Here is a 12,217-nt window from a genome sequence, read left to right on the forward strand (position 1 = left end):
TTTTTTTCATTTTTTTTAAAAAACCTGTAGCAGTTTACTTATCAAAGATGATAACTAGAAAAGTATACGTTTAAAAACACTCAAATTAGACAAGGACAGTGTTATTAGGGTATATTTTAAAATTATTGTTTATGTCCTTTACATAAGCTTAAGATCACAAGATTAATTTTTGATTAAAAAAATTTTTTAAAGAAAAATTTTATTTTTTTAAAAACAAGTTACAATAATAAAATGAAATTATATACGTTAATAGAAAAGTTAATATGAATGGAGGAATAAAATAAGACTTTCCTTGAATTTTTACAATTATTATGACATGTTAGCTTCAAAATGATCTCAGGAGTATAGTTTAGCTTTTTATGAAATGAAATTCCCGTATAAGAACATAGTGCCCAGGCAGATCCATTGGTAGAATTGCCTGATATAAAGGGTAGAGGTTCCCCTGAGCAGTTGTACACAATGTATCAACATGATACCGCAAATTAAGCCAATATAGAGCTAGGGAAGCAGTTGAGACAATTCCCATGGTATCTAACCAAGAAAGATGGGATGAAAGAGAATTTTATTTTTTTTAATGTACAATTTATTAATCTAACATTTAGAGAGTTAATTTCTACTGATCACTATCTTAGACAAAAATAGTGACAGTGATCTTTGATATTATAAACTACACAATAAGTAGACTGATTTTCTACCAATGTAATTTACTTGAGTATCATCATTTATCATCATTACTTCCAGCTGCTGATCTTTTTTTTTATAGTAACCTATTTTTGGTAACTACAAGTATTTATTTTGCACAGATACAATGATTTCATTAAACATAACAAACATTAAAAAATACATAATTAGAGCTGAATAACTTCTCCACAGAGAAGTATTTTCTACAGTAAATAGCAGTTTTTTTGTTGGATGAATTGCTAATGAGTGTTTTACAATCCTAGAACAACAAACTTTGAAAAAAAAAATATGTGGCATGTTTACCATCATTAATACAAATGAAAATTTTTTCCAACAGTAAATAAAATGTGTGCTAAATAAAAATTAGTTTAATAAATATAAAATAAATAATATAGTATACAAATTAATCATTATGCTAACTAAAAAAAAAAATTTATATCTAAATTATAAACATGAAAATAAAAATAAAACATAATATTAAAATAAAATTTTATATTCTTTAATATGCTGTAAATATTTACTCTCATTCTTCCTAATATTGGCTAGCTCAATCTTGTAAGGTCAAAATAAAATTGATACTTTTTTTAATAAACTATATTGTGCTGTAAGGAATCATTTAAAGGAAAATTAATAACAATTATCACTAAGTAAAAGAATAACTTACCAATCGATGCAATTGCATGATACATTTCTTGATCTTCAGGTTGACAACTAAGCATATCATGAAGTGTTCGCCATAAAGCAATAAAGTGTGGCTGAGTCATATGCGGTAAAGATCTTTTATCAATTTTATTGTTACCACAGGTTACTAATGATCTTAATGAACTCATACTACGTACTTCCCAAGGGATGTCATCACCACCTAAAATTGTTCATAAATATTATAAAAATATATGTTTCAACTAAAATTATACAAATACATAAATTAAAATTTTTATCAATATTTTTAGAAACATTAGTTCCAATAAAGCAATTTTTTTTATCATAGTTGCGTCAAATGATGGTACTTTTCAAGAACATGCCTGCACCCAATCTCTAGTTAGTCAATTGTCATTGTAGTTAGTCATTTAGTAGCTAGATGGCGCCACTGAAACACGAAAATAAATAAATTAAAATTATAATCTAACTCTATATAATAAATAAATATAATTTAACCAAACTTAACCTATGCTCACTTCGCTTGCTAACTTTGACTAGCAAACGAAGCAAGCGTAGGTCAAGTTTGGTTCAATTATATTTATACTTTTAGATTTATTTATTATATAAATCTATATAAACATTTATTTATTTAGTTATTTATATAAATTTATTATACAGTGCACCTTCAATTTACGCAGGTGTTGCGCTCCAGAAAATTTCTGTGTATAATAAAATCACATAAATTGAGACTCGCATTTAATACAGAAATACAGGTTAAGTTATACAGCAAATTACTATACTCAAAAAATACTGTACTTTATATTATTATTACAATATCATTGTATTATTTTAATGATATTACAGTACAATATACATATTTTAAAAGAAAACATATATACTATTTATTTCTTCCTTTCAGTGACGCCATCCAACAACTAACTGACTAACTGCAATGATAACTGACTAACTACAGATCAGCTGGGGGTGTCTTCTTGAAAAGTAACCAAATAACTTTATTTTTTATGAAAACAAACTCCATAAAAACAGTTTAAGTATTATTTACTGATACTTTGTTTTTTCCTGTATTTAAATGTCTAATTGATAGGATAAGTAAAAACATTCATAAAATAATAAAGAGAATAATACTCTTACCGCTAGGCGTATGACCACTACTGGTACTGCTTGATCGTTCTAACGTAGGTGTTTCCGATGTGGCTATTACACCAAGAGAAGCAAGGCTTTCTTCAGTAGCTTCTGAAGCTATTTCAGCTCCTTCTTCTGTATTATACCAAATAAATATTGATTAACATCCTGTTTTAAATAATAAAATAATCTGAAAACCACATAATTTAAAAAAAAAATTGTAAACTGCAGCATATAATTCAGTTTTCTTTTATACCATGAGTGGCCATATTTTTTATCCCTGATAACTGCTTTTTTCCCAATTTTTGGCATAAAATAAGCTTCACACAGATAAATTACTTCTGTGCATTAGCCTACCGTGTTTTTAGTAATTTCAGAATTGTTGTTTGTAGTTATCATTTATATTAGTAGTTAAATAAATATTTTTTTACAAAAGTCTTCCAAAAGAAAAATTTTACCTTTGAATGAAAATATTAATTTGTGAACCAGAACAGGATGTTGAACAAGAGTTGACATCACTAAAAGTTAACTTGCTTAGGCACAATATAGGAAAACGCTTCAAACAGCTTTAATGAAAGGAGTAACTTCAAAAAAATTCACAGACAAGAATTCAAGCAAATTGATCAGTTTGTTCTGCAGTAGTTTTGGCAAATGAGGAGTTTAAATATTCAAGTGCATATTATTAATAAAAACACCAAAATATTAATGAAATCAAAAACTGAAATTTTTGTAAAATATTTTCTGTCTTACTTTTTAATGTTCTAATGACTGGATGGAAAATTTAAGCAACACATTTCATATGGAAAATAAATAATAAAGATAAGGATGTTGTCTGTGAAGAAAGACTACAAGAGCTTGCGTAAGTAATAGGTTTAAGGAAGATGACATTTTCAATGTTGATGAAACATGAATATTTCATAAATTCCTTTTATATAAAACTTAAAATTTAAAGGCAGTGGTAGTAGAAAAATATCAAAGAAGCAATTTAGTCTATACCAGTATGTTAGGAATGGAAAAACATCTTAGTAATCAGAAAGTCAAAGAACCTGTCATGTTTAAAAAACAGTCAACCAGTAAACTCATTTATATGATAATGAGTTAAGAAAGGTCAATTGGAAAACTGTTACCAATGTATAACTATAACAGTACATACTTATATCTCTGCAGTGAGAAAAATTAAAATTTTACTCTTCTCAGTCAATATTACAAGTATTCTACAGGTAGTGAACTAGAGCGTCATTTGAATGAATAAAATATAATTGAAGATTTGATGATTTAATTTTCATTTCATGAAAAATTAAGGTAAGATATGTCTTATCTCAATATTTTGAAGTAGACGGTTCATTTAGTAGAATTTAAATATAATTTTACAGTAAAGAAAAATAATATGAATCTTAATATTAATTTCAGTAAATAATTATTGAAGCTTTATCTTGGTAAAAAATCATTCTTAAAAAAGAAAAAAAAAATTTATACATTGCAGTATGCCTACTGTAAAAAGCATGGGAAAATATAACTGCAACAATAGTAAAAAAATTCAGTGCAGGGCTGCATGTTCAGAACATGCCGCCCTTGTTCTGAACCCAGAAACTAACAATATATATGTTGAAGAAGACAACCTTCCACTGAGTGATTGGATCAATATTCTGTAGTTTCTTCTGAAAATAGATTTGGGTCTTTAAGTAAGGGTTGATGATGAATTAGCTACTTTGGCAGCTTTTGGTGATGATGCTCTCATTGAAAGCATTCTCTTGCAGAATAAAAAAGAGTAAGGAAGTGAAGGAAATTGTGAAACCGAACCAGAAATAGTGTCACCATCAAATAAACAAACATTAAATGCTATTGGCTAAAGTTTAAAATTATACTATTAAAAGAAATTTTTTAGAAGCTGATATCCTTTTTCTAAGAGTAAGTATAAATTTCTTTTCTTTATGTAATGAATTTTATTTGCATAATGAAAATCTTTATTTGAGTTTCTTTATATTAAAATTGTAAAACATCCCAATGTACAAAATAAGTAAAAAGATTCAGCAATTTTTTGTCAAATTTAACTCTCTCTCTCTCTCTATATATATATATATATATATATATATATATATATAAAATAAGGAGGCTTTTGTTATAGCAACAAAAATTGATAATCTCTTTAATGCTATTGTAATGAATTTCATTGTATTTATTTATTACTGTAATTACTACACAACAGTATTTAATACGTTAAATTTACTAAGCAAAATATAAACTATTTTTTCAAAATGTTACGAGGTGTGATCAAAAAATATGGTGAATAATTTTTTATTAAAAAACGTAATAAGGTTACATAGAATTCGATTTAATCTCCTTCAAATACTGTCCTTGGCTATGAATGCACTTATCCCAACGTTGACTCCATGACTGGAGGTATTTCTGGAAGGCGTCTTTCGGAAGGGCTTTCAGCTGCTCAGTCGTGGCCCTCTCAATGTCAGCAATGGTGTCAAAACGTTTTCCTTCAAGCACAGTTTTAATTTTTGGGAAGAGCCAAAAGTCGCATGGTGCTAAATCTGGTGAGTATGGCGGATGTGGACAGACAGGAACACTTTTTTCGGCCAACAACTCGCGAATGAGAAGCGAGGTGTGACACGGCGTGTTGTCGTGGTGAAGAAGGAAGCAATTAGTCCATTTTTCTGGTCGCTTTCTTCGTATGTCGTTTCGCTTTGAATGGATCCGTACGAGATGTTAAGGTCTTCTGATAGCTCTCGAATAGTGATTCGCCTGTTTGAACGAACCATTGTTTCCACCTTTTGCACATTTTCAACTGTTTTTGAGATTACTGGACGTCCCGCATGCTGCTCGTCTTCAACAGACTAATTTCCGTTTTTAAATCGGTCATACCACTGGTACACAGTCTTCAAAGTTACCACATTATCGCCGTACACCAATTCTAACATTTCGTGAGCTTCTTTGGCACTCTTTTGCAACTTAAAACAAAACTTACTGTTAATGCGTTGTTCAAAATCCATGTAGCGCGACAGACACGATAAACACAACCTCACTCTAGTGGCTCTGGCAGCTGACTGGCAAGCTCAAACGTGTTACAACTTGTCCTTGCAGGTCTCAGTTGATCACGCTATTGGACAAATTACAGCATATGGATGTAGCGTTGGCAGTTGCCGCTATAAAAATTCATTCACCGTATTTTTTGATCACACCTCGTACATGTAATTCAACTATTTATCATGAAGTACCATTTTAAAATCTGTAATCTATACTTATACAGAAACAGTTCTATTATCAAATATAAGATAGATTTTTAATAATAACATTAAAAAACTATGTCCTTTCAAAAGACAATGTTGCTTTAGAATACCAGTAGCGCAAAGCTAATGCACTCATTTGACATTAAATGGAGTTCTCTATCCCAATTGTGTATAACAAATTAAAAACTGAATGATAATAATCAACAGATGATAATAATCAATACAATTTCAACTGAATTAATTACTGAAAAAATTAAAAATATAGTATTAATATAACAATACAAACCAGATTTGAAGATAGATTCAATTTCAGATGATGGAAGAAGTGGAGGAAGATGAAGAGCATAAAATAAACGTAATCTCTGTGTACATTCAGCATAAGAAGTTAAACCAAGAGCTGTCACTAATTCTTTAAAATTTAAATAACCATCTGCATTACGATCCATAAGCTTAAAAAAAAGACGTCAAGAGAAATTACTTAAAAATTCTTAAAACATTTCCTTAAATTATGTGACATTATGCACTTCTCTGTCTGTACACAAAGTTTAAAGCTCACCAATATTACTACCAGTTGTTTTACCTGTGTATACAAAAATGACATCATGTACAAGGTCACAAGTTATGAGGCAGCAGCCAGATATAATCCAGCCCAATTATTGCAGTTATGCCACTTGTAGCTCACACAACAGCTTGTCACTCAAACAGATCTCTATTCCAAAATTTTATTCAGACCTCAACCTATTATCTATCTACTACTATTTGCAGTAAAACTGTGAATGTAAAAAATCTATTTTACATTCTTACAAGGATAATTGTCAAAGAATGATTTTGCAATATCTACATCTACATCTAGCATATATCAAATAATCATATATCAGTATTAACAGTAATCACTGCTTTGTTATACAAACAAATAGAAAAGAAACAGACATTAATTTATAAACTCTGTCAAGAATACCTCTTTACAAATACCTACGTTTATATTAACAATTAGTCATTATACAGAATGTTTCTAAAATGGTGGGCTCGCTATACTTTTTCGGATTCTACTTATAAAACTAAATAAAAAATATCATTAGGAAAAGCGGCGATTTCTCCTTCATTCTCACCCTGTCCGTCATTTTGTTATTTTTATATAAAAATTTATATCTCAAGTTCGGATAGATGAATCACATTAATATTTGGTAAGCGTCTTGGTAATAAAGTTTTAAAATCAGGAATTAAATACCTTCACACGTTACAAAATGGGAGCCACGTTTATTTTTAATCCATTATATCTCTGTAAATATTAGTTTTATAAAAATTTGTTATTTGCTAAAATATTAAGTCTTTTATTTTGAACAAAATGGCATTTTATTTTTTTAAATTGGTTAACAAATAGTCGAGTTATGGCAGAAAATTGATATTTAACAATAAATAAAAACAATTACTATTTAATCGAATTGAATGTATAGTGGACATGAAAATGGACACAAAATTACATCAATTTTCTGCCATAACTCAGCTATTTGTAAACTGATTTTAAAAATAAAATGTCATTTTGTTCAAAATAAAGGGCTTAATATTTTAGCAAACATAAATTTTTATAAAACTAATACTGACGGAGATATAATAGATTTAAAAATAAACATGGCTGCCATTTTGTTAACTTGCAAAGGTATTTAATTCCTGATTTTTTGCTAATTTTAAAAATTTATTACCAAGATGCTTACCAAATATTAATGTGATTTGTCCATCCAAACTTGAGATATAAATTTTTATATAAAAATAACAAAATGGCGAACAGGAGGAGAACGAAGGAGAAATCGCCATTTTTCCCTAGGATACTTTTTGTTTAATTTTACAAGTAGAATCTGAAAAAGTATAGCTAGCCCACCATTTTCAAAACACTCTGTATAAGTCAAGATCAGAGACGACATTGAGCAGACTGATCATTCCTGATCAAAACACTAAAATTATACATGTCAAACTGTAAAAATATATACCAATAGTATGGGATAACAATATGGGAAACAACAATAAACTAAAATGCAATTTTATTACTATTATTATTAGTCCTTTATTAGTTTAGCTAGAAATCTAGTTGTAATACAAATTGAATAAAAACTATTTAAATAACCACAAGTGCAAATTAAATAATCTTTTTCGTAAAACATGAACTATATAAATTTCATTCATTTTGAAAGGAGAAATTTAACCATATTAACAAAATATAAACATTTCAACAATCAATTAAGATAATTATATAAAAAGATACAATTACCCGAAATAATCGAGCAGCTAAGTCTTCAGCATGTTCTCCCTTTCCCCAAGGTGATATGCCATTGAATAACATCAAAAATAAATCATAATCGACTTTATATGCTTCATAATAAGGCATTGATTGATCATAACTCTGAGGCTTATTATTATGTTGGGTGTTTCTCAGTATTTCTTCTCTCACAAAATTTAGCAAATCCTGCAACAAAAAAAAAAATATATATATACAACTATAAGAGATGGGTTTTTATTACATAAAAGATGGGTCACCTAGTGTTAAACCAGTTCTTATTTTTTATCTATTACCAAAGAGAAAACTCCACTTCAAATTTTCAAAAATATTCTTTGAAGAAGGTCATTTCAAATTTAATTTACTTTATCCTTTTAAGCACTAATTTATTATACAATTATTTGTTTATGCTCACAATTACACAGGTTGATACAAAATTAAAATCACCATACTTTTATTGTACAATGAGAGATGAATTTTTCACCACATGAAAAAAATGCAAAACCTCTACATATAATACTGGTCATGTATAGATTTCAGTTTTTGGTCAAAAATTAAACTTTGAAATTTTTATTCTATTTTTCTCCTCATATGATATAAGATGTATAAAAAATGAGATTATAATGTAATTATAATCTCATTTCAATCAGAAAAAGAAGAATCACCTTCTTCGTTTTCTGTTTAGGTGGTACCTTCTGGAACCACCATAAGGTATTACTTCAGAGGATGATATATATGAATGTAAATGAAGTGTAATCTTGTACAGTCTCAGGTCAACCATTCCTGAGGTGTGTGGTTAATTAAAACCCAACCACCAAAGAACAATGGTATCCACAATCTAGTATTCAAATCTGTATAAAAGTAACTGCCTGTACCAGGAATGTTGGAACTCTCAACTTCCAAATCAGCTGATTTGCAAAGACGCGTTCACCACTAGAACAACCTGGTGGGTTATTATATATCACCTTTTTTTTTTTCCTGTTTAGCCTCCGGTAACTACCGTTTAGATAATACTTCAGAGGATGAATGAGGATGATATGTATGAGTGTGAATGAAGTGTAGTCTTGTACATTCTCAGTTCGACCATACCTGAGATGTGTGGTTAATTGAAACCCAACCACCAAAGAACACCGGTATCCACGATCTAGTATTCAAGTCCGTGTAAAAATAGCTGGCTTTACTAGGACTTGAACGCTGGAACTCTCGACTTCCAAATCAGCTGATTTGGGAAGACGCGTTCACCACTAGACCAACCCGGTGGGTCTATTATATATCACCTAACTTTATTAAACCTTACCTATTTTCCATTTACTTCTTTCATTTTCTTGAAATGTATTACATTTGTTCTTATACCCAAAATTATAAAAAAAATTATCAGTATTGAACACATAACATTTAATAATTTTCTATACTCTATTGTTTTTGTTTCATCTGTGTGTCTTTCATGATTAGTCTATTTTCTACATTGTCACTTTTTTACAAAGATTATTATTATTTGTAGCATTCACTTTTTTTAGAGTAGTCCTTAATTGGGTGGTATGAGTAAAAAGTAAGGAATTACATAAAAATTTTCAATTTCATTGTAACTTAAAGCAATTTAAAAAATATAAAACCATGAAAAATAATAAATGAATAATTCATTAGTAAAAATTAATAACCAAAAATATTTTATGTTATGAATACAACATTAAAAATATAAATTTAATGCAATGTATTTTTTTCTTAATATACAAAAAAAGTTTTAATAAATAACTATACAATTTAAAATTATAGTTTTCAAGAAACATATGTTTTACAAAGCACACATTTTAATCACATGCTGAAAAAAATCCTTAAATAAAATAAACACAATCAACTGATGAGCTGGCACATGCTAGGAACGGTGTCTGCAAAGACTGCTATACATTTCAATGTGCTATTTTATGATTATGGAAATAAAGCAACAAGCAAGTAAAATTACATGACTACTATATTTTCACACAAAATTGCCATTTCATCACATTCTCAGAAGCAATACCTAATGGTGGTTCCAGAGATATAAAAAAAGGGTACTATAATATATCTTATATAATATTGCTAATTTTGAAGTCTGCAAAAGGAAAAATGGATATTTCAATAGATTATGGGTAAGTAATATGTTTATCTGTGAATACAAGAAAAAAATGGTTTTAGGCAACTGTACACATCACAAAAATCAATCCCAAAATTTTTTCAGGTATTTTAAAAATAACAACCCAAAAATGGCTTACTAGAGACAATTTAGAGAAAAGAATTTCATGTCACTATTTCTCACAAATCAAATATACTATTACACACAATTTTTATGCCTACTGGAATAAAAGTAATATTCAATCCTATAGGTAATAACACCTTCACTGCACCATGGGAATGACTACAAAGACACATCATTACTTTCAAAGAAAGTTATTGTAGCTAGTGTTGCTTGTACCTTAGATGCTTTGCAAGTATTAAAAGAACAGATTTGAAGATATAATACAAAGTAACAATAAATATACAATATTTTTTGTTGAAAAATCATCTTTCGTTTTATTTTTTCTTGTTTAGCCTCCGGTAATTACCTTTCAGATAATACTTCAAAGGATGAATGAGGATGATATATGTACGAGTGTAAATGAAGTGTAGTCTTGTACAATCTCGGTTCAAACATTCCTGAGATGTGTAGTTAATTGAAACCCTGTTGAAAAATCTGTGTGTTTATAAACTACCTTCCATTCAGATGGAAAAATAACTATTGTATATCTGCGCCGTAAACAAAAAGGTTGTATGTGAGCCAAAATAAGACCTAAGTTACTTCCAGGACTGGTATAGCAATTCTGACGATTAATAAGGAAAGTGGGATGCAAAGTGACTTCTTGCTCTTCTCTTCAACGAGTCAAACATATTGTTACATATAAGCAAGCCAAACCCACTGATTTTCAACTTACAAGAGAGACTTTCATTCTGTTCGGCATAGGAACATGTAGTATAACATTATTATTCTCAGATACAACAGTCTTGACTAGTGCCTCTCAAATACTTTATATTTTTCACACCTGTAAGATGGCTGTGACAAGCAGTGTAAAACAATAAATTAATATACCCCTTCCCTCAAATACATTAATTATATACTATATCTCTATTAAAAAGGAAGAAGAACCTGTTTATTATAACAATCTAAATAATAATGCTACTTTTTCCATTTGTCTATGAACAATTTCACTTTAAATATAAAGCTTACAGTAAAACTTTATAAAATGTAGCTCATAAGTAACAGATTACTGAAATGAATGTTTCACTACATTTATTTTCATAAGATTATATTAAATATCTTAATTACTTACTATAAATATGAATTCAACAGTTTTATTGAACAAAAAAATATTCATGTAGTTTTTCTGTTCATTAGAGATTTCTACAGAATTTTATTTTTATCTTGTTATGAGTAAATTAATTCAAGGACTGCATCATATTTAATATTATAGTTTTAGATAGAAACCTAAATATTATAATCAGGATTTAAGCTTATCATGCTAGATGTTTAAAAACTAGTTAATTGTTTGTATGTGATAAGCAAACAATAAAAATCACAGCAGCAGAATTTTTTTATTTCTAAATAATACAAAGATTTAATGAAAAAGAAAGAGATGTAATAAAGGTGATCTGAAATAAGACACAACACACTTCCAGAATTAGTATAGTAATTCTCAAGATTAATAACATCCCTAGCCAAGCCTTTCCTGTGAATAACAGCACGATGGAATGTAATCATTCCAATTCTAGAAGATGATGTAATGTAAAAATATAATCTTTTCTCACCAATGTCCAGATTAATTTTTCTTTCTTGAAAATTATACATCACTGTATCAAATAATTATTAACAAATAAAAGTTTAAATCCATCAGAAAAAGTTCAATAAAATATAAGAACACTGGCTTATCTGTCTGCGATGCTTTCAGATCTTTAACTTCATCATCAGCAGACCAATCCTATCTGTCTGCAGCACTCTCAGAGCCTTAACTCAAACATCAGCAGTTACAGACAGAAAGCCATTACATACATTTATAAGTAAGTGTTCCAACTTATATTGAATTGTATCTGGTGGATTTAAATATTTATGTCAATAACATATCTGTGTATATTATGAACACAGATGATTCAGGAAGAAAGGGAAATCATTTAGGAACTGATCTTAGAGCTTGAAATAAGGGACAAAGTTTATACAAACTTGCATCCAAAAATGCTTTGTTAT

General features: G+C 28.8%; 1 protein-coding gene across 4 annotated transcripts in view; it reads right to left on the reverse strand.

The window, feature by feature from the left end:
• Window positions 1-12,217, reverse strand: part of Tbc1d8-9 (TBC1 domain family member 8/9) — a 131,539-nt gene that overhangs the window by 14,580 nt on the left and 104,742 nt on the right. For all 4 annotated transcript variants that reach the window (XM_075364417.1, XM_075364419.1, XM_075364416.1 and 1 more), the window contains exons 17-20: window positions 7,963-8,157; window positions 5,986-6,148; window positions 2,473-2,598; window positions 1,346-1,543 (exon numbers count right to left, since the gene is read on the reverse strand). In XM_075364417.1, coding sequence (XP_075220532.1) covers window positions 1,346-1,543; window positions 2,473-2,598; window positions 5,986-6,148; window positions 7,963-8,157 — 682 coding nt within the window. The remainder of the gene's footprint in view (window positions 1-1,345; window positions 1,544-2,472; window positions 2,599-5,985; window positions 6,149-7,962; window positions 8,158-12,217) is intronic.

Source organism: Lycorma delicatula, chromosome 4 (assembly GCF_047948215.1).
Source record: "Lycorma delicatula isolate Av1 chromosome 4, ASM4794821v1, whole genome shotgun sequence".
NCBI lineage: Eukaryota > Metazoa > Arthropoda > Insecta > Hemiptera > Fulgoridae > Lycorma > Lycorma delicatula.